Here is an 18,960-nt window from a genome sequence, read left to right as displayed (position 1 = left end):
CCTTTGAAATTTTATTGGACATTATACAGTATAAAACTCTTTCTTGAACAAGCATGGTGATTGAAATCAATTTAAGAAAAATTGTCTAAAATCCAATTAATTCACTCATTGGCATGGTCTTAAGCCATTCATCATTCTGATTAGGTAAAAGTAACAGAAACAGAAAATTCTGTTCTGATGTACGAAAAGAGAAAGAGAGAGAGTGCATTGTGGAAGAACAGAGTACACTGGACAGAGGAGAAGAGGGACAGGAGAGAGAAAGAGAGAGAGTGAGAGGAGGCAGACAACAATAACAAAAGGGGACTGTCTTTAACAGCTAGCAGAGGGCTGGGATAGAGTGCAACTTCATATCTCCTCCCTTCTTCCCTCTCTCCCTCCCTCTCTCTCTCTCACTCTCTCTCTCTCTCTCTCTCTCTGTTCCCTCCCCCAGGCTGAGGAGGGGGAGATTAACCTGACTGTGAGAGTTGTACTTTAAAACAGCACAGCAGGCAGAGCACTCACTCACACCCAACTGGGAAAGCAGAACTCATAGACTAAGAAGATACAACTGCAACACAGGTCTGTAGATATATACACAGACAATCACACAATATTCACCATGTTCCAAAAACGTTTTTAACGCTATTACACACTATGCTAATTGGTAATATGCAAGTGTTATGTAGTTTTACAAGAAAGTTGTTTTTGTTAATTGAATGGGAAATTAATACGCTGATATTGACTTAACAGGAGGGTGCTGGTGGCTGTTTGTGGACCTGCCTGGGATTTTTAGAAGTTGTCTTCTAAAATAAGAACATCTCAGTGAAGTGCAACCAACTGAGAACCCCAGACATCTGAGAAAGTAAGTGAAGACAGCAGCACTAGCAGAGCATTGGACTGGGCAAGATGGACACTGGCCCAGCATTGGCACTGGTAGGTGAGGGTCCTCCAGAAGGTGAGACTGTATGTGCAGCCTTGACACGTTATGAGACCACACTGCATGATGCTGTGCGTGAGATCCACGTGGATGTCAGTGCATTCAAGCTGGGTGTGGAGCGGCGCCTGGAAGAAGCGCTGCACATGAGTGGCCCGCTCGGCCGGGCCGTGGCCCAGTTGCAGCAGGAGAACCGGCAGCTCCGTAGCCAGCTGGAGGCCCTTACCCGCCAGGTGGAGATGCTGACGGGCACGGTGTGCGACAGGAGTGCTCTTCTGGGGTCAGGATCGATGCCAACCCACCCCCAAAGTATCACAACAGTATCCCAGTCACCACTTTCACCCAGCAATGCAACGACCCCCAGTGGCTCTGCCTCCAGCCCCATTGCCACTCGCTTTTCCAGCAGAGCTACCTTCTCTGTCAGCAGCAAGAATAACGTGAGTACACAAACTTCAGAAAGCAAAGAGCATGAGTTACAAGAGGGTGGGGTTTATGGGCTAGAAGAGAAGTGGGTTAAAGCCAGCATGTGTTTCTTAAGCCAAGAAGTGCAATGATGTCAGATTTTATGAGTACAAGAGAAGCTTGGAAATATTTAGACATGCAGATACTAAAGAACTGTTTGAAAAGTTTGTGCGTGACTGGGCAAGATATAATTTCACACCATGCCTCTTGTAAAACAACTAAGATGGTTTCAAATGTTTAATCTTCAAAATATAAGGACTAAGAAGTGGTCCCAAAGGAAAGGTACAAGAAGTTGACCAATGGCAACATTTGGAATTATTTAATGTTGTCTCAATATGTGTCTTACAGATTTACTATAAATTGGCCCTGGGCAAGAGTTGCTAACTTTCAATATTTCATTAAAATTTAATCTTCTGCTATTAACAGTCACACTCTGACTGAAACCAGGAAAATGTTTGAAAAGTAAAATAACCTGGATTGTATTCAAACCAGAGCTGATGGCATTTCCCCATAATTGGATTAGCTTTAATTATGTTGGTGTTTGAGTTTCTTTAAGTGGACTCCCCTCTGGGAAGATTACTTAAGGCTGTGGTTTAGAGGTCATCCTGTTGCCTGCAAATGAAATTGCTCTCAATGCAGCAATTGCAGACAAACAAAAGCACTTTTTTATTCTATTAAGTGACCCCATTCCCTCCTGAGCTCAGCATGCAGCTGCAGTCTATAACTCAAAGCAATACTTGACTCACAGACCCTCTCAGACCTAGACACATTCATCACTCATCTATCTCTCAAGCTCAACATGTTAGCCTCACTCCATATAGACTATGACTTCATAATGAGTTTGTCGTGTACAGTGCATGCAAATCAGAGTATTGGTTTTGAAATGAACTTCCTGTTAATGGAACAGCTAAACCTTTTCTGGTTTAAACCAGTTGTGTTGTCGCTTTTAGCTATGACAGAGAGTAAGCATATGTCTTTTTACTTTATGCCACATGCACACCTGCAAGCTCTATAATGAGAGAGATATGATTCTGGCCTTGGACAGCACACAGAGTGTTTCAGCAGGTGTGAGGAGAACTCCCTCTGCTCCAGGCTATGATGCTGTATTGGATAAAGGGTGAGAAACAGACTCTGTGTGGATGTGTGCTAGCCTGTCCCATAGCAGTGATCTATGCAGCTCTGCTATGAACATCTGCAGACATCATACCTACCAAATATCACACTTTATCTCTCACGCTACTGTCTCTCTCCATATCTTTAGACCTGGCTATCTATTCCATCCAACTATGATGTTTATGTCTCTTTTTATCCGGTGCTCAATCCTGGTCTGTAGCCAATGTATTCATCAAATCTTCATTGCTTAGGTCATCTTCCAAACACATGCTTACATTGTCTCACTACATGGCCTTTGTGACCTCTTTACAGCCCAGACTGCATTGACCCCATCTCTTTGGTGAAGCCAGGGGTCTTCTGGTTTCTTGTCTCTTAATAACAAGCTAAAGCAGGAATATATTCTAGAGGAATGCCCTTAGTGTTCTACAAATAATATCTTCTTCAACCCCCCTGCTTTTGCTCTGTGCTGCCTGTGCCGCTGTTGCCAATTACTGCTGCATTTCTGTGGTTTCAATGGGCCATTGTATCAACATTCTGCCTCATTTGAAGTACATTGGGAGAGCACGGATTAGATGAACACCCAGGACAGAACTTCTGTACCCTGCACCTGTTTTTCCACTGGGTTCTGCACAATTCTAAATGTCACTGTGCCACTTGGCTTTTTTCCCTTTCACTTATTATCATGTGTCAGGGATATTTGTGTCCTACATTCAGACTATCAAGCAAAGTGACAGATTTTCACAGTTTGTCACAGAGCCACAATTTCAGCAACAGCAACAAACGGCAAAGCAAAAGCTACAGTTCAACAAACAACATTTGAATTGAGATTTTCACAATTTTCTGCAAACAAGGGTTGATGCAATAAGGTGACAAATCCAAATGATTGGCTTGAACATTTCCTTCTACCGATTCTGTGGTACATATTTTCTGACATTTCCTTGTCATTCGACTTGACTCACTACTTTCTGTTTGTACCTGTGATAAGTTCTCAGCTGCTCGTTCATTGGGGCAGGTGGGGCAGATATATCAGTCATATAACAAATGTTAATTTTCATAAGATCCTCATTCATATTCAAATTCCATATATTTTCAATTACGTTAAAATTCTACTGACCTCTACTTTGTGATCAGAAATTTTTTAAAACGTTATTTGAAAGACATACGATGATGTTGCATCGATTTTCTCATGCTTCTAAAAGCTGTGCAATCATGTGCCCTTGACATCATGACAGCATTCTCACTGCCCCATTTAGCTTCACTTCATTAGGCCAGGTGGGGCAGGAATAATGCTGCTCCATGCTCACTCCATGCTCACTCTATGAAGACCAAAATTGGGCTAAAATCTCCTGTGACTCCCAAGATCTGAATAAAATCTATGTACAGGACCATTATATGATACATTGCAAACACTGGGAGAGGGAAAGGTTGTTTATGGAATGGATAATATTTTGATAGCAGAAATGTGTGTAAACCCCGAATTTATTTCCCATGTAAAAGCCTGAGACAGAAGAAGAACGTGTCTCCTCTTTCCACTTTTTTGTCTAGTTTCAGGTATTTTGTCTGTTTTTGAATAGCTGAGCTGGAAATTCTGACACACCTTCTGTATCAACCACAATTGAATGTAAGTACGTCTAAGACCACTCAAAACAAGCTGTTAGATGGATGCTGGATGAATCTACTGTATGTTGTCAAATCTCAACTGCATATGATTTAGTGCACTAAAAATGCACTAAATCTTAAACGTATGAGGTGTCAGTAGTCATCTTGCCCCAGCAAAATCTATGGTCACAAGCCAGTGCTGCATCTCTTATGTCAATAAACCTCTATTTTAAAAGAATAAAAATAGCTAGCTAGGGGTATTTATACTTGGCATAACAGCACAGTCATTTTCAGTGGTGGTATTTCAGTTGTACTTAAACACGATGCCTGTTAGCTTTCCCTTTGTATACAATGGAAAACGTTCATGAGGACCATTGTGCATTGAAAAGGTGGGCATAGAGAAAAGAAAAGAAGGAGAATAAACAGGTTTATTGGAATTACATGTGTTTACAGTTGCACCTTACTTACAGGGACGTACGTACAGTACCTACATTGTGTACAACACACAAGGTCGTACAACATATTGTGTAATAAAGAAATAAAGAATTATAAAGATATAGATCTATCACACTACAGATGGCTCTGGATTCTGATTGTTAACTGGACTGGACTGGATCTTAAAGTGTTCAGTCTTTTCCTGGTAATGATCAACAAATTGCTCTTGGGTCACTGGGTTATCTGAGATTGTTCAGTTCCAATGCATATCACTGCCACTGAAAATTGATCACACAGTGTCTTCTGATGGGAAGTTTATTTGAGAAAGAGCACTGTGTGTGAGCATGTGTGTATGTGCATACAGTATGAGTGATTGGGAGAGGTGTGGAGAGAGATAAGTTATCTGTGGAAACTGCACCAGAGGACGGTGTGTGTCTCGGTGAGAGAACACAGACACACCTGATATCAAAATATTTTAGCATTGTTAAGAACACACTAATATTTTTTTATACCACACTGGGATTTTACCCAACCTCTGTCAGACTAATAAGCAAGTCTAAAATTCTTGACCAGTGATGTAAGTTCAATTTAATGAAGTCAGAAGTGATGACATATGTCCTACAGTGAACAGCCAGAACGAACTCAGAGGAAAGTGTGTCATTTAGGAGGGAGTTGTACAACAAATTACTTGCTCATTAGCCTTCATCTGGACCAATCCATGTCCATAAGCCCAGTCTTATCACCTTTCCTCTTGCATGCTACAATCAGCACTGAACCGTATACACACTGATGTCATCGTGGACCTTGGTATAGTCTAAGATGAATGTTTTCTAAATGCTTCCACGGCACTCTTGGCTCTGAGATTTTGCCTCACATGGTTAGCACATGTGTGTGTGATGAGGTTTGGCAGATTGGTGTATATTATTACCTCATTTACCTCAGTGCGCCATCTGATTTTATGCCGATACGTTAAATACATCCAAGGCTTTTTTTAAGTCCTGACTATTTCACTTGAATTAATCTCAGAGTAATATCTATTCATCTCATACACATAGAACTATATATGGCCTTATGAACTTTTTTGAAGCTCCATTTTTATACAGGCTCTGAAATTACTCTGGCAAAGATGTCTCTGTGATGTCTCTAGATGTCATGACTCTATTATCAAAAGCTGATATGCATTTAGTGACTTGAAGTCATATATTTAAACAAAACACCTGGTTAGATATATTTTTATAGCCATTTTGAATGTGCTACTTGATGCACTCTCTCTCTCTCTCTCTCTCTCTCTCTCTCTCTCTCTCTCTCTCTCTCTCTCTCTCTCTCTCTCTCTCGCTTTCTGTGTCGCTCTCTCTCCCTTTCTCTCGCTGTGTGTGATATGCATGACATTTTAAGCCAGGGTACAGAGGCTCCTGGCCCAGCGCCATAACTCTCACAATGGAACTGAGTATATAATCTCCTCTTGTGCTGCTTGGATCTCTATGTTGAGCACAGGTTCCTTCTAGAGTAGAGGTAATAGAACAAAAACTGAAGGGTAGCTAATAATATAGAGACGTGAAGAGCAGTGTGTGTATGTGTGTGTGGGAGGTAGGTGAGGGGGCTGAAGAATTTGACCGCTCCCATGCTACCCCCTGGCTCTCCTGATTATTTCCAGGCAATATGTATTCTCATCCCTGTGGTTACTGGTTAAAAATTCCTAGTATATAAAGTGACCTCACGGGCCTCTAGACTTATTGTTCCTGCTATAAAGGTGTGTGAATGTAGCGCTCACAACAGCAGTCTGTCTACATTTGCTATTAACCTGATACAAAACGCTGTACTTTTATTACTTTTAGAAACACAAGGCCTTCTGTGACAGTCGGGCTTCAGCTCTTCCTCAACAAAGCATCTTTTCTCAGTATGGCTCTTGTTCTCAGTAGAGTCTGCCAATGGGTCGAGATCTTCTGCAGCTGGTGATCTGAAACCCTAAATCAGCCTAAGGTTTTTAGGTCCAGGGTGCCAACTGCTATGTCGTCATGGAAAGATGGCCTGACCCACCCCTCCCTCCATCCCTCCCTCCCTCTCTTCCACCATTCCTCGACCTGAGTGCTTTGCCTGACCATTGGCTTGGTTCTTGTCTTACTTCCCCACATGTGGATTTACAAAGAAAAGATTTTCATGCTCCAAACCTGGAAAATATCTACAGAACTTTTTTGTGAATTGTGTCAATCAACTGGGATGCATGCATACTTGTCATTCATATGAAAACAGTTACACACACTGATGTGGTTGGCATCATATTTGGTGGAATTCAAGTTCCAGATATGAAGGCTTTTTTTTTATTTACACCTGTTTTCCTATTCTTATCCCACATTCGTGGAGCTTGCTGGTTATTTACTCAGAAAATATCACAGCTTTAACCATGCCATTCATCTTAATTATCAGATGCAATTTCTTATTCCTCCTCTTAGTTGATTTAAGATGTTTCCTCCCCTTATTCGTTCAGTTTCAAGTTAAGTTAAATCAAAAAAGATTTGATGTCTGATCACATACAAGCTCAATATATTTAACATACTGTACTCTTGTAGTAATTTCACATATGTAAAGCTTTCATGGGTCTTCTGTCTTCGGTGAACATTTGATCATTTCCCAATTAATTAGCATTGAATTACACAATAGTGCATATGAAAGAGGCCCGTGTACTCATTACCATGGCTATTTGCAAGTCTAATGCACGTTAGCACAAAAACATTGTATTATTTGCACAGTTATGCATATGGCACTGAATTGAATGAGAATATTTCTGTTTTGTGTGTTTTCACCTCAGTGGGAAGCCATTATTTTAGATTATGCCTTTATCAAGTTGGGGGCTTACGCTGAAGTGGAAATTGCAGGTTTTGTGCCCTTGGAAAAACAGGTGTTAGAGTTTCTTTTCTTATTATGATGCAAGTCCCAGAAGGAAATTACAGAGCCTGTAGAAACATATGATAAGACCGTGCTCTCACTGCCTGTTTCTGCATGCTGCTTCATGAGGTTTGCATCCCACTGACTTTCCATTAGTAGTAAATGTCAAATTATTGTCAAGGGGAAAATTTCATTCTTGTTCTGTGCATGCTATGTATGATTCACCTTCCACTGAAGAATTTGTACCTTTAGAATCCGTTTGTTTTGAGATCAGGTATTATGCTACATGAGCAAGTCCAGTGCTGTAGATGATGAAACATAACAATTATACATCCAAAAGCAGAGTTAGTGGGCATTACTGTGTTAGTGTCTATCTGTGGAATAAGTCACTACATAGAATCCTCAGAGTCTTCAATGTTTCCTCACAACATGCTTTCATTGTGCTCAGCATTCCATTCACCCACACTGTTCAAATGTCAAGAGCTAAAATATTCATCATATATATCTAACTTCCCAACCTCCCCCCATATTCCTTATCAAAGCATTCAACTTTCCTCCTGCAGACTTTGGAGCATTGGCACAATAGCTCAGGTAGTTACATGCCTGCTCAGCCACAGTGTGAAGTGCCCCATTTTTATGAGGTTCTTATTATGTTAACCACCAGGTCTGCTGCGAGAGCACATCCAAGATATGAGCTTATGATCATGCATACATAATACTCCTGATCGCACCCCAACAATTTTTATGCAGACAGCCAGCATTGGGGAATTCTCATTTTAGTACAGCATGTTCACATGGGACAAGTTTGACATTTAAACTCACATGAAAGCCTTTCTCTGAGTGGAGGCCATTGTCTCACATGTTGGCTCTCGTTCCAAATTTTGACCAGGTTGTGAACGGGAACCAATGCTGCCTTCGTCTTTCCATGAATAATGGAAAATGGACCATTTTGCACAACAATGTTTAATTTAAAAAAAAAAAAACGTGATGAGGAACAGCGTAATGAGTGTAATGAGAATTCTATGTTTGAATAAAATAGGCAGAGCACACACCACAAATTCTCAACTCATATTCAAGTGTTTTCAAATTCAAAAACAGCGTACCTATTTTGACTTTTCATTATATGATTATTTTTGCAGCCTTTTTATGTTTTCCTGCTATGCAATGAATGAGACATTGCATGGAATGTGACAATAAGCTGAGGGATCAAGTGGTGATTTGCTCTTCAATGAGAGTTTCATCTTTGGGTCCAATGACCAAAAGCCTTTATATGGTTGGGGATTTGTTAGTCCTCTGCCATTTCCCATCCACCTGCCTGCTCTTCTATATAAAACAACATCTATAAACTGAGAAGGGTGAAGGCTAACACATCCTCTGTGCCACGTAAATCCACCAAACCACATCTATTTTGGACTGCTGCTCATGCAGTACACAATCTTCTTTCCTGGTCATTTACACAAAAGCCCTTGCAAAAAGTGTTTGTCAAGGTCAGTAGCAGAATCAATGTTAACATCTTACTAATAAATACAGATGAAGTTGTGCCTATAAGGTTATCCTCATCATCATCAGCTTCTGGAAGTTCTCAGGATTGAAAAGCACAATCTCAAGGAGGAAATATACATTTGTTCACTGTTTTCCAAAAAGGCTAGCTCTAGATCTGGCTTGAAAACATGGAAGGACTAAAATGCAGGCTGGTTTGCAGGGTCATGTATTGTGCTTCAAGTACTGCTCCCTACTGATGTATTCTACTAAACAAATGAGATGTATTGTATGTGAAAAAATCTTGTGTGACTTGTAAGTCAGTGTGTGTGTGTGTGTGTGTGTGTGTGTGTGTGTGTGTGTGTGTGTGTGTGTGTGTGTGTGTGTGTGTGTGTGTGTGTGTGTGTGTGTGTGTTTGTGAGTGTGTGTATGTGTGTGTGTGTGTGTGTGTGTGTGTGTGTGTGTGTGTGTGTGTGTGTGTGTATGTGTGTGAGTGGGTGTCTGTGACTGTGTGAGTGTGTGATTTTGTGTGTGTGTGTGTGTGTGTGTGTGTGTGTGTGTGTGTGTGTGTGTGTGTGTGTGTGTGTGTGTGTATGTGTGTGAGTGGGTGTCTGTGACTGTGTGAGTGTGTGATTTTGTGTGTGTGTGTGTGTGTGTGTGTGTGTGTGTGTGTGTGTGTGTGTGTGTGTGTGTGTGTGTGTGTTTGTGTGTGTGTGTGTGTGTGTGTGTGTGTGTGTGTGTGTTATGTTCTGTTCAGTGCAGAAGCTAAACACATCAGAAAGGCTTAAGATGCTTGAAGTTATCTTGTACTTTTTATGGGTTAAGTGCATGGACTGTATGATGGGCTTACAACTGCAGGCATTCTATCTTTGCTAGCCTGAGAGCCTGACCTGTCAGCAACACTGCCTCAGAGGATAATGCCACATAACGCACAACTCATTGTAGTGGACCTGGCTGTGTGTTCTGCCAAAGAAATGGAGCTGCATGGTTTCCATGGTTCAATGGAGAATTCTATCTCCCCTTTACCTCACAGCTGTTCAAGCCCCTCACCCTCCAAAATACTAACCCTTCAGCATTCCTCTACACTTATGTCACTTCTGTTTTCCTCCTAAGACTCAATTACGCTCTGCAGATCGCTCTTAGGAATTTACTTTTCAGTTACTGCAAGTGTGTGCATGTGTCAATATAGAGCATATTTTTTATATTCTGAGTGCATGATTGCATGTGTAGGTTTGTGTGTGTCAGTGCCTGTGTGGAAACTGACATCAAGAAGCAACAAGTTTCAAGCAAAAATGAAAGTGGGTTTTCTTGACAGTTAGGCATTTGCTAGCGTAGGATCCGGATGAAGAAGAAAGAGTCTGAAAAAAAGCTGTTCCAGGTTTCAGTCACTCTGGGAAAGTGAGGATTTTTTCAGTGCATGATAACTGAACCAAGATAACTGGAGGTTTTACTTGTGATTTGCATCTGATTTCGGGCCCTTGTTTAGTTTTCGAGTTCAGGCTAAAGGAGACTGGAGGTGATAGAAGCAGGCAGAGAAAGCAGCTTCTGATAGGAAATGCATAAATCTGTCTGTCAGAAAAGAGTGATTAGATTAAATTGTTCAGCCATCCGTTGAGTGCTCCAGGAGACGGGATCTTGTTCTTGTGGAGAATCTGGAACCTCAGAGGAATGTGAGACTGTTTGATCTCACTGATTAGGTTTTATTGGATAATTACATCAGATCTCATGCTAATCTTTTGGGGTTGTTCTTCTAACAACTCGGTTTACATACAGCTGTGAAAAGATGTGTGTAATTTATATTGCAGAGATCTTTTATCTATTATACATTACCACAAAACAATTTACAATAATGGGTTTCTATAATTATACAAAAAAAATCTATTCAAAGAATGTGGCTCGTGTCATCGCGGTAGCATATATTTTGTTGGTCTCCATGACCTGACGGCTTTCTTCAGAAACAATGTATATCAGTAGCAGGCTGGTATTCTCAACACAGTGCTGCCAAACAGGCACTCATCACAGACATGGTCAGCTGTTTAGGTTTGTTATTGACAGCGCAACAGAAGATAACCCAAAGGACTCAGTATTTACCTATCCAAATGTCCTAGCACAAAAATAACCTGGCAAACAAAACAGGGACAGGGAAATTCTATGGTGCTTTATTAATGATTCATACATCTTATGTGCGTTCTTATATTGTTCAAGCATAGTTTATCTCTTAGCCATTGTAGACTGGGAGTTTAAATAGTAGGAATTTACTATAAATTATTTGTTGGTGGTCCAGTGTTTTAGGAGATAGTTAGTAATCTCCTCCCAGACTCCCTGGTTTGATCCTGGGCTCAGGTTACTCTCAGACTCCCGTTTTCCATTTGTCCATCTGTGCTCCCTCCAGGTTCTCTGACTTTTTCTCATCTCCAAAAAACATGCCAGTAATTTGGCATGCGAAATTGGTGTCCTGAGATAGACTGAAACATATCCAGTGTGTATTCCCACCTGAAGCTTGATGTTTCCAGCATAGGCTCTGGATCCAACTCATATTTGAGCAGCATATAGCAGCTTCTGAAAATGAATGAATGAATGAATGAATGAATGAATGAATGGTGTGCTTATGTCCTCCAGAGTATTGAGCGGGAAGAGCCCATTGAGGTGGATCCAGCTCCAGCCCCCTTTAAATTGGCAAATGGACACTCATCCACAGCAGGTAATGGTCCACTGCTTCTCAATCAGATATAATAGTTATCATTAATCAGAAATGTTTATAGTTCAGCTGCGTCTGTTTTTTTATCAGAAAACTCCACTGTGCCTACAAGAGAGATTTCTCCAATCACTGGTGTGTCACAACAAAACTCTTCACCTCTATCTATGGCAATGCCGCATTTGCCAATCACTGCCACTACCAAGATAGCTGACTCTTCTGGCTTGAAAAGCCCTGAATTACCAAGCAGCCCAATGCAGACACTGCCATCTGTAACAGATACACAGCCCAATAGCAACCCAAGTTCCAGTAACAGCGAGCCACAACTTGAATCTCCAGTTCATGCAGGTACACATGATTACCAGTCATCACGACCTGACACTTTTTGTCCCTTTTCTCCGCTTCTGTCTAACTCTTGTGTGTCTCAATTGTTTGTCTAGTGTCCTCTGTAAAAACATGGACTCCGGGTCCAGTAAGGACAATGGGCTATTCAAGTATCAACGGTAAAGTTAATACTACTGTGTTCTTGTTTTTGATATTGATTCCCAGTTTATTATATACATATATAAGAATGTATGCAAATCTCAGAATTTGTTCTTTTTTTATTTGTAGCTATGTTTAGACATCACATGGAAAGAAATTTCGGATCAGTGGGTTCACTGATAGACTCATTGGTAGTACTAAACAAGTAAACATAGAGGAAAGAAAGATATATGGAACAAAGGGAAAAAAACACAGACTTGATTTCTTGCCTAACCTAAATGTATGTATATACATATTCTGTAATTTGCAGAGAAAATGTCTTCTTCTGCGCCCTCTAAATCGGTGGTTTATTCAGGTTACTCTCCTCTCAACCAGCACCTCACAGAAAGGTTGGTTAAATCAAAGAATACATTAACGTTTTATTCCCTTGGCAAAAGAACACATGTACAATAGTTTAATGGCTCAAATTCAGAGACATGCTGTAAAGACCCTCTGAATAAGCGAGGCATATAATAGGGATATCGTGTGTATCAGGAATGCAGATATTGCAGGAGAGCTGTCCTTTGGTAGGGGCATGGAGCGCAAGCGTGAGCTCGTGAGGTCTCAAACTCTCCCCCGCAGCATCGGAGCCCAGGCACGCAGGTCAATTTTTGAGCGGCTGGATCCTGAGAACAGGTAAAAGGATTTCCTCAATCTCTTTTTCTCATGCTCATATTTCCGTCTTTTAAACTTTTACATTCTTCATCTTTGCTTCTTATTTATTTCAGTCAACCCAAACCTGTGGACTCTAAGCCCAAGCTGAAGCGCTCTCAGAGCTTTGGTGTGTCCAGTGCAAGCAGCATCAAACAGATTCTTTTAGAGTGGTGTCGCTCAAAAACTATTGGATATCAGGTAAGACTTTTCATACATATTACTTTTAATAGAAGAAGCAAAAAAGATTGAGTATATGTATAACTTTTTTATCAGTTGAATCAAACACAAAAGACAGAGACGTGTAACACTTCTGAAAACTAAATCACAAGCCAGTAAACTGACTGCAGTGCAAAACAAACTAGCTAGTTGATATTAACTATTAACTAAACCAAGGTGCATACCCATTATTCCCAGAATAGGCTCTGGCTTTACTATAACTACTTTCACTATTTACTTAAGGTGAAAAAAAAAAGATTTAGTAAAGTTTTAATAAATCACAAAGTAATGTAAAACACTTCACAGGACACACCACAGCCTACAAACATCCCAGAATCCAACACTGCTAACCCTCACCAACCATGTAACACACACACACTTTAAAAGAGATTTTCACTCAAATTAATTTTGCAAAATTAAGCTCAGTTTGTCCTGTGCATCTGACCTAACCAAGCCTTGTTTTTCTGTGATTGCTATTCTGGTTTTTGGACTTTTGTCCGTTTCTTGATTCAAGTGCTTTGTGTTTGCCAACTCTGAGCTTTGCTTTGTCTGTTAGACAGACAAATCATACATGGTGATTAGACCCTTCAGCAAAGATGCAAACAGTTTTCAAAGAAATGTGCAATGTATGGCAATTCTTAAGTAGGGATTTAGAGAACTGAAGACTTAAGACTTACTTGCACAGAGCATTTAACAAACACATGAAATCCATAAAGAAAGAGAGAGAAAGAGAGAGCGAGAGAGAGAGAGAGAGAAACCTTTTATACTAAATCCTCACTAATGGGGCAGCTTAGTGGTATCTTCAGACAACAATCTTGTTTCATTTTATTTTTTGGGGGGTTTTTTTGTTTGTTTTTGGAGATGCTAGTGTTTTTCTTTATCTTTTTTAAGGAGACCATGAAGCACTTATGTAAGTTGCTCTGAATAAGAACATCTGTTAAATACTAAAATACTATACCATTACTTGCTGGCTACATTTCCTTCATCATCTGAAACTTGAATCCTTTGTTCTTGATAGTGACCCTTACCTCACAGATTTCTGGAGCAGTTGCTGTAAAGAATTACTGTGTGGGCTAAAAAAAAAAAACATAGAAAAAGATTTTTCTGTACGTCAGATGTGGAGTATGCACTGCTGTTCTTCTTCACAGCTGAGCTCGTCTTTCCATATGGCCCCAGTTAAAAATGCCGTCATGGTCCAGACACATTTAGCACAAAAACAGAACAATATATAAAATCCAGAACACTTGAACTTTGGATTCATGACAACTATGATGGATGTTTTACATTGACCAATGAGGTTGAATTTACCAAACGGGGTTGAGGCCATAGAAATTAAAGAACAGGGTTTGAAAGACAGATTTAACGCTGGAGGGGTAGATGTAATATATTACTACATTCATAACAGTTACAAAACCGGCTGTTCATTTTTGGTGACTTCATCCTGAGACCATCATGGGCAGAAATAATGTTTGGCAGATAACATCAACAAACACTTGACCTAAATCTCAGATGTTGTTCAAATGTGCTTTGGATTATAGCCACCATGTAAACCCTGCAAATCAACGTTTCCACACAACAAATTATTTATACTACATATGCTATGTAAACTAGAGGCTTGGAAAAAACTGAAGGAACAACAAATGCTTGGAAAAAACCTGGAGGAAAAAAGGAATCTAGAAATAATGAACTGTAATACATTTATTGAGATGAGAAAAAGAGTTAACTGAATTTCTACTTGAAATGAAAATTTAAAATAAAATAAATATAGTTATAATATTCTAATTCTAATGACAGTGATTAATCTAGTATGTTATAAAGAATAGTCAGTGTAACTGACTTTTGTAATTTCCAATATAATATAGTAGGACAAACAACAATAATTTAAAAAAAACTTTGATGTTGATTTGCTACTGATGTTGTTTTGAGTTGTTCTTGTGGTTGAAATTGTGATTTAATTATAGTATATAGTATGGGACAAAAAAAGTCATGACAATGCATGGAATATATATGACAATTCTATGATTTAAATCAAACATCAAATATTTGACTGCTAATAGGATTTGCTGTTCTCTGGATGATTTTTGTTTTCCACAGCAAAATCTATACTGACACTTTTGTGTGAAATTCCCCAGAGATCAGAGATCCGAAATACACAAACCAGCATGCCTGTTATATTCAACCATGTCTCTGTCAAATTCACTGTGATGACATTTTCCCTCATTTCGATATTTGGTGTAAACTTTAACAGCCGTTTCTGATCGGTAGCTGCAGGATTTTATGCATTGTGCTGCTGCAACATGATGATCTGTTTGATTACTTCCTATATACGGCAGGAGTAGCATCATAATTCCAAGATCTTCAGTTTACATTTGAAATGTTTCCCATATTTTCATGCTGTAAAACAGCCATTTCATCCTTGACTATTGACCCGTTTAGTATTAGCTACTTCTGTAAGTCACTCTGTATAAAGGGTATCTTCTCAATACTGGAAACATAAATGGGAACAATTTACATAATTTGGCATAATTTATCCAAAGCTACTTACATTTTCATCTCATTTTATACAACTGAGCAATTGAGGGTTAAAGGCCTTGCTCAGGGGTCCAGCAGTGGCAGCTTGGTGGACCAGGGATTCAAACTCGCGACCTTCTGAATGGCAGCCCAATAACATAACTAGTCTACCACATCAGCAATTTGATGGGTACCATTTCTTTTGCACCCCTTTTGTTCTTTTATAATCAATTCTTTCTTTCATCCTCATTTAGAACATCGACATCCAGAACTTCTCCGCTAGCTGGAGTGATGGCATGGCTTTCTGTGCCTTAGTGCACTCGTTCTTCCCCACCGAGTTCGACTACAACGGCCTCTCCCCTACAGAACGCAAACACAACTTCGAGCTGGCTTTCAGCACCGCAGAGTAAGTGCTTGCATCGTTCACACTCTTTAGCTTTGATGTGTGAATATTTTCCTGGTTCCATCATCTCCACAGTCATCTGCAATGTATTAGTGTACCTCCTCTATCTTCACACTCAGCAATGGGTGTATACATATAATGAAAGCTACACATAACCCTCTGTTATCAGTTACGAGATATACATGTCTTTACACTGTGTTAAAAAGCAAAATGAAGTGAAGATTGACTGATGAGGACTCTGACCTTAGTAGGATGCTTTAAAATGAACTGATCTTCTGGTTGAACTGCATCACGTCACTCCTCAGTTTGGCAATAGAGATACTGTTACTGACTTTCCGATGCATCTAAGAACTGCATGTCTGTAACGTATCCCACTCTGTAAACCGCAAAGCCAAGGCAACTAACCCCAGGCCTTTTAATGCCCACAGCTTCAATTTTTCCGTTACTGGAGCCAGACATTAATGAACCCAATAACTTCCTCCGTGTTGGTGCACATGTTTATATCAGTTATGTACAGCCATAGAAAAAATACAGAAAAAATATATTTATATTCAGTATGGGTCATATGTGAAAGTCTTTCTTAACTACAAAGTAAGCAAACCAGTATTGTATTATATTGTAAGATATAATATTACATTATATCTTTGTTTTTCTTGCCAAGATCTCTCAGTTATGAATTATTTAATGTATTTATAATCAAGAAAATATTATTGTTATTGTTGTTGTTACTACTACTATTAATAAACTACTGTATTCACTTTAAAATTAAAACTCAGCTAGTTTGTTACTGTAGTTTCTCTTCAAATTCAGTTAGTTACAAAGCCCTAGGGTTTGCTTTTCCACTAGTATGAACAGAATCGACAACACTTACCCTTGTTTCATGTAGATGAGTGGTTTCTGAATGAAATGTATCAAAGCAGTGCTTGAGCAGAGATGCTTTTTACTGTATGGCTTCAGTGCAAATTGCTATGAGTTTGAGTCAAAGTCTTCAAATGGTTTTTTAGTTTCTGATTTGATGATTTTATTGCGTTTCAAATGTAAATGATGTTATTGATTGACTAAATTATCCATTGCAATCATGACGTTTGAGATTTGTAAGACTAGATTTGAAAAAACTGAACGCTTTTACCGAAAATCCAGTTAAGAGTAAGAGAACAAATGTTTTTCTTCAATGCTTTTCAGTCACACTAACACACTCAAAAGCACAGAGATGATACCGTACCATGTACTAACGCCACTAATACTGTAGTGTAAGTGTATTAATTGTATTTGTAATGCTTGTACTTGTAAACAACTCCACATAAAATGTGTACCGTCCCTCCATTATGTATCAACTCTTTCTGGATGAAACTTTCTCTTGCAGGAAGAAGGCTGGTTGTGACCGACTCATTGAAGTGGAGGACATGATGGTGATGGGCAGAAAACCTGACCCCATGTGTGTCTTCACCTACGTCCAGTCTCTCTATAACCACCTGCGCAAGTTTGAGTGAGCCATCTTTTATCATGTTTGAGACTTTGTGCCCTGAACCTAACGGCCAGAAGTGCTACACTGCCCCCTGTTGGACTGGATGTGACTCCACTTCAGCATCAGTAAAAGATGAAAAATGAGAGGACGAGGAGGGATGCCTGTGTGACATGCTCTCATTTAATATGCCTCATGTTTTGTGGTTATGCTTTTACCAGGAAAGGCCCAGAAAGCCTATTTATTTTGTGTATCTGCTAGTGATATTTCAGTACAAGGAACGTGGATGGCGGTATAATGCGTCAATGTATTCATACACAAGGCAAAGAATTTGAAGGAATTGAACTTGACAATGCAATGATGCCAGACTGCAAAGACAAACTCAGAGATAGACATGTACAGAAAAGCATACAATATATACTAAGAATTTAGACCACTTTTTTATTTGCGTTTTATTTATCTTTAATAAAAGCGTGGTTTCAAAGGTAGGTTTTCCGTATTTTTGTCCAGTATACATGTCGGAAAACTTCACAATTCTTGCCAAAGTCTTTACACTAAGAACATCCATGTGTGTTTCTGCTTCCAACACAACTGCCACCTGTTACATGCTGTAGGTTTTGGTGAGAATAAAGCTGGATTCGCAGCAGTGGATATTACTTAGTATATGTTACACTTTTCATCTTTTCATCACTTTTCTTTCTGCCGTATGTTTTTATTTTCAGGTGCAAACAAGTCCACACTTTGTGGAGTTTGGTTTATATTAAAGAATGCTCAGATTGAATTTGTTTTCATGTGATGTTTACTGTATGCAAAACTGCAATGAAAATCTAGACAGTAATTGAACTTCTGATGTACTGTATGTGAGACAGAAATAAACAGACGAAAATAGATGTTCTGTCACCGTGAAAGATTTAATGTAATGCAAAGTACAAAAAGGCTTTTTAAGAGATTTAAGTTTACTTAGACATCATACAACATTTAAACATTTCTTGGTATACATGAAAACAATGCTCAGTGGATCAGGTAGGATTTACAGTTTGCGGGATTTTTCTGGGATAAAATTCCACCTACGTAAAGATGAACCTGATTTTTGTTCATTCTGATTATATATCTGGTTAAACAGGACCAAATGAATGCTGTACCTAAGACTTCTGTCTTCTAATGCAAAATAATAGGCGAGTACTGCTATACCCAGCAAATCTTATTAATCTGACTGTCGGAGTTCAGTTTATCTCCGACAGTCAGATTAATAAGATTTGCTGGGTATAGATTTATACAGAAAGGGTCGGTGTGCGTGCAGGGTTTACTCCCATCAACCATGGGGGGGGGGGGGGGGGTTTGGGGGGTGTGTGCACCTACACAAGATGGGACACTCCAGATATAGATCTGTCATCATCGTCAGTAACATGTATACAACTTAATTCCCATCCTCAATCACATCCATTACATCAATATTAGAACTCTTAGGTGAAACACAAAAGTTTCCAGCTGCTCACTTGTTCTCTGAAGTCATTTTATTTTTAGAGAGCTCCCTCCATTCCTCTTTACTTTGAAGATCTCCATTCCCTTACAGATGTAGAATTAAATACAATCTACTAAGCTTTTGTAGACAA

At 39.5% G+C, this 18,960-nt stretch overlaps 1 protein-coding gene across 1 annotated transcript; it reads left to right on the top strand.

Moving 5' to 3' along the window:
- Positions 1-397: 397 nt before the first annotated feature.
- smtnl (smoothelin, like) lies at positions 398-18,237 on the top strand. Its single transcript, XM_027147907.2, has 10 exons — positions 398-558; positions 730-1,350; positions 11,504-11,585; positions 11,673-11,927; positions 12,020-12,082; positions 12,373-12,451; positions 12,597-12,737; positions 12,830-12,953; positions 15,737-15,888; positions 17,249-18,237. Exons 2-10 carry the CDS (start codon positions 886-888, stop codon positions 17,373-17,375), a joined length of 1,488 nt encoding a protein of 495 aa, XP_027003708.2. The 5' UTR covers positions 398-558; positions 730-885; the 3' UTR covers positions 17,376-18,237.
- Positions 18,238-18,960: the final 723 nt, after the last annotated feature.

This window comes from Tachysurus fulvidraco, chromosome 11, assembly GCF_022655615.1.
Source record: "Tachysurus fulvidraco isolate hzauxx_2018 chromosome 11, HZAU_PFXX_2.0, whole genome shotgun sequence".
In the NCBI taxonomy this organism is placed as follows: Eukaryota; Metazoa; Chordata; class Actinopteri; order Siluriformes; family Bagridae; genus Tachysurus; species Tachysurus fulvidraco.
This window is presented reverse-complemented; position numbering and strand designations above follow the sequence as displayed.

Excerpts from the sequence above, each read along its gene's own strand:
- smtnl (XM_027147907.2), top strand. The coding sequence starts at position 886 with ATGGACACTGGCCCAGCATTGGCACTGGTAGGTGAGGGTCCTCCAGAA. Across the intron at positions 1,351-11,503 it reads CTGTCAGCAGCAAGAATAAC|AGTATTGAGCGGGAAGAGCC; the intron begins GTGAGTACACAA and ends TATGTCCTCCAG. Across the intron at positions 12,738-12,829 it reads CGGCTGGATCCTGAGAACAG|TCAACCCAAACCTGTGGACT; the intron begins GTAAAAGGATTT and ends TATTTATTTCAG.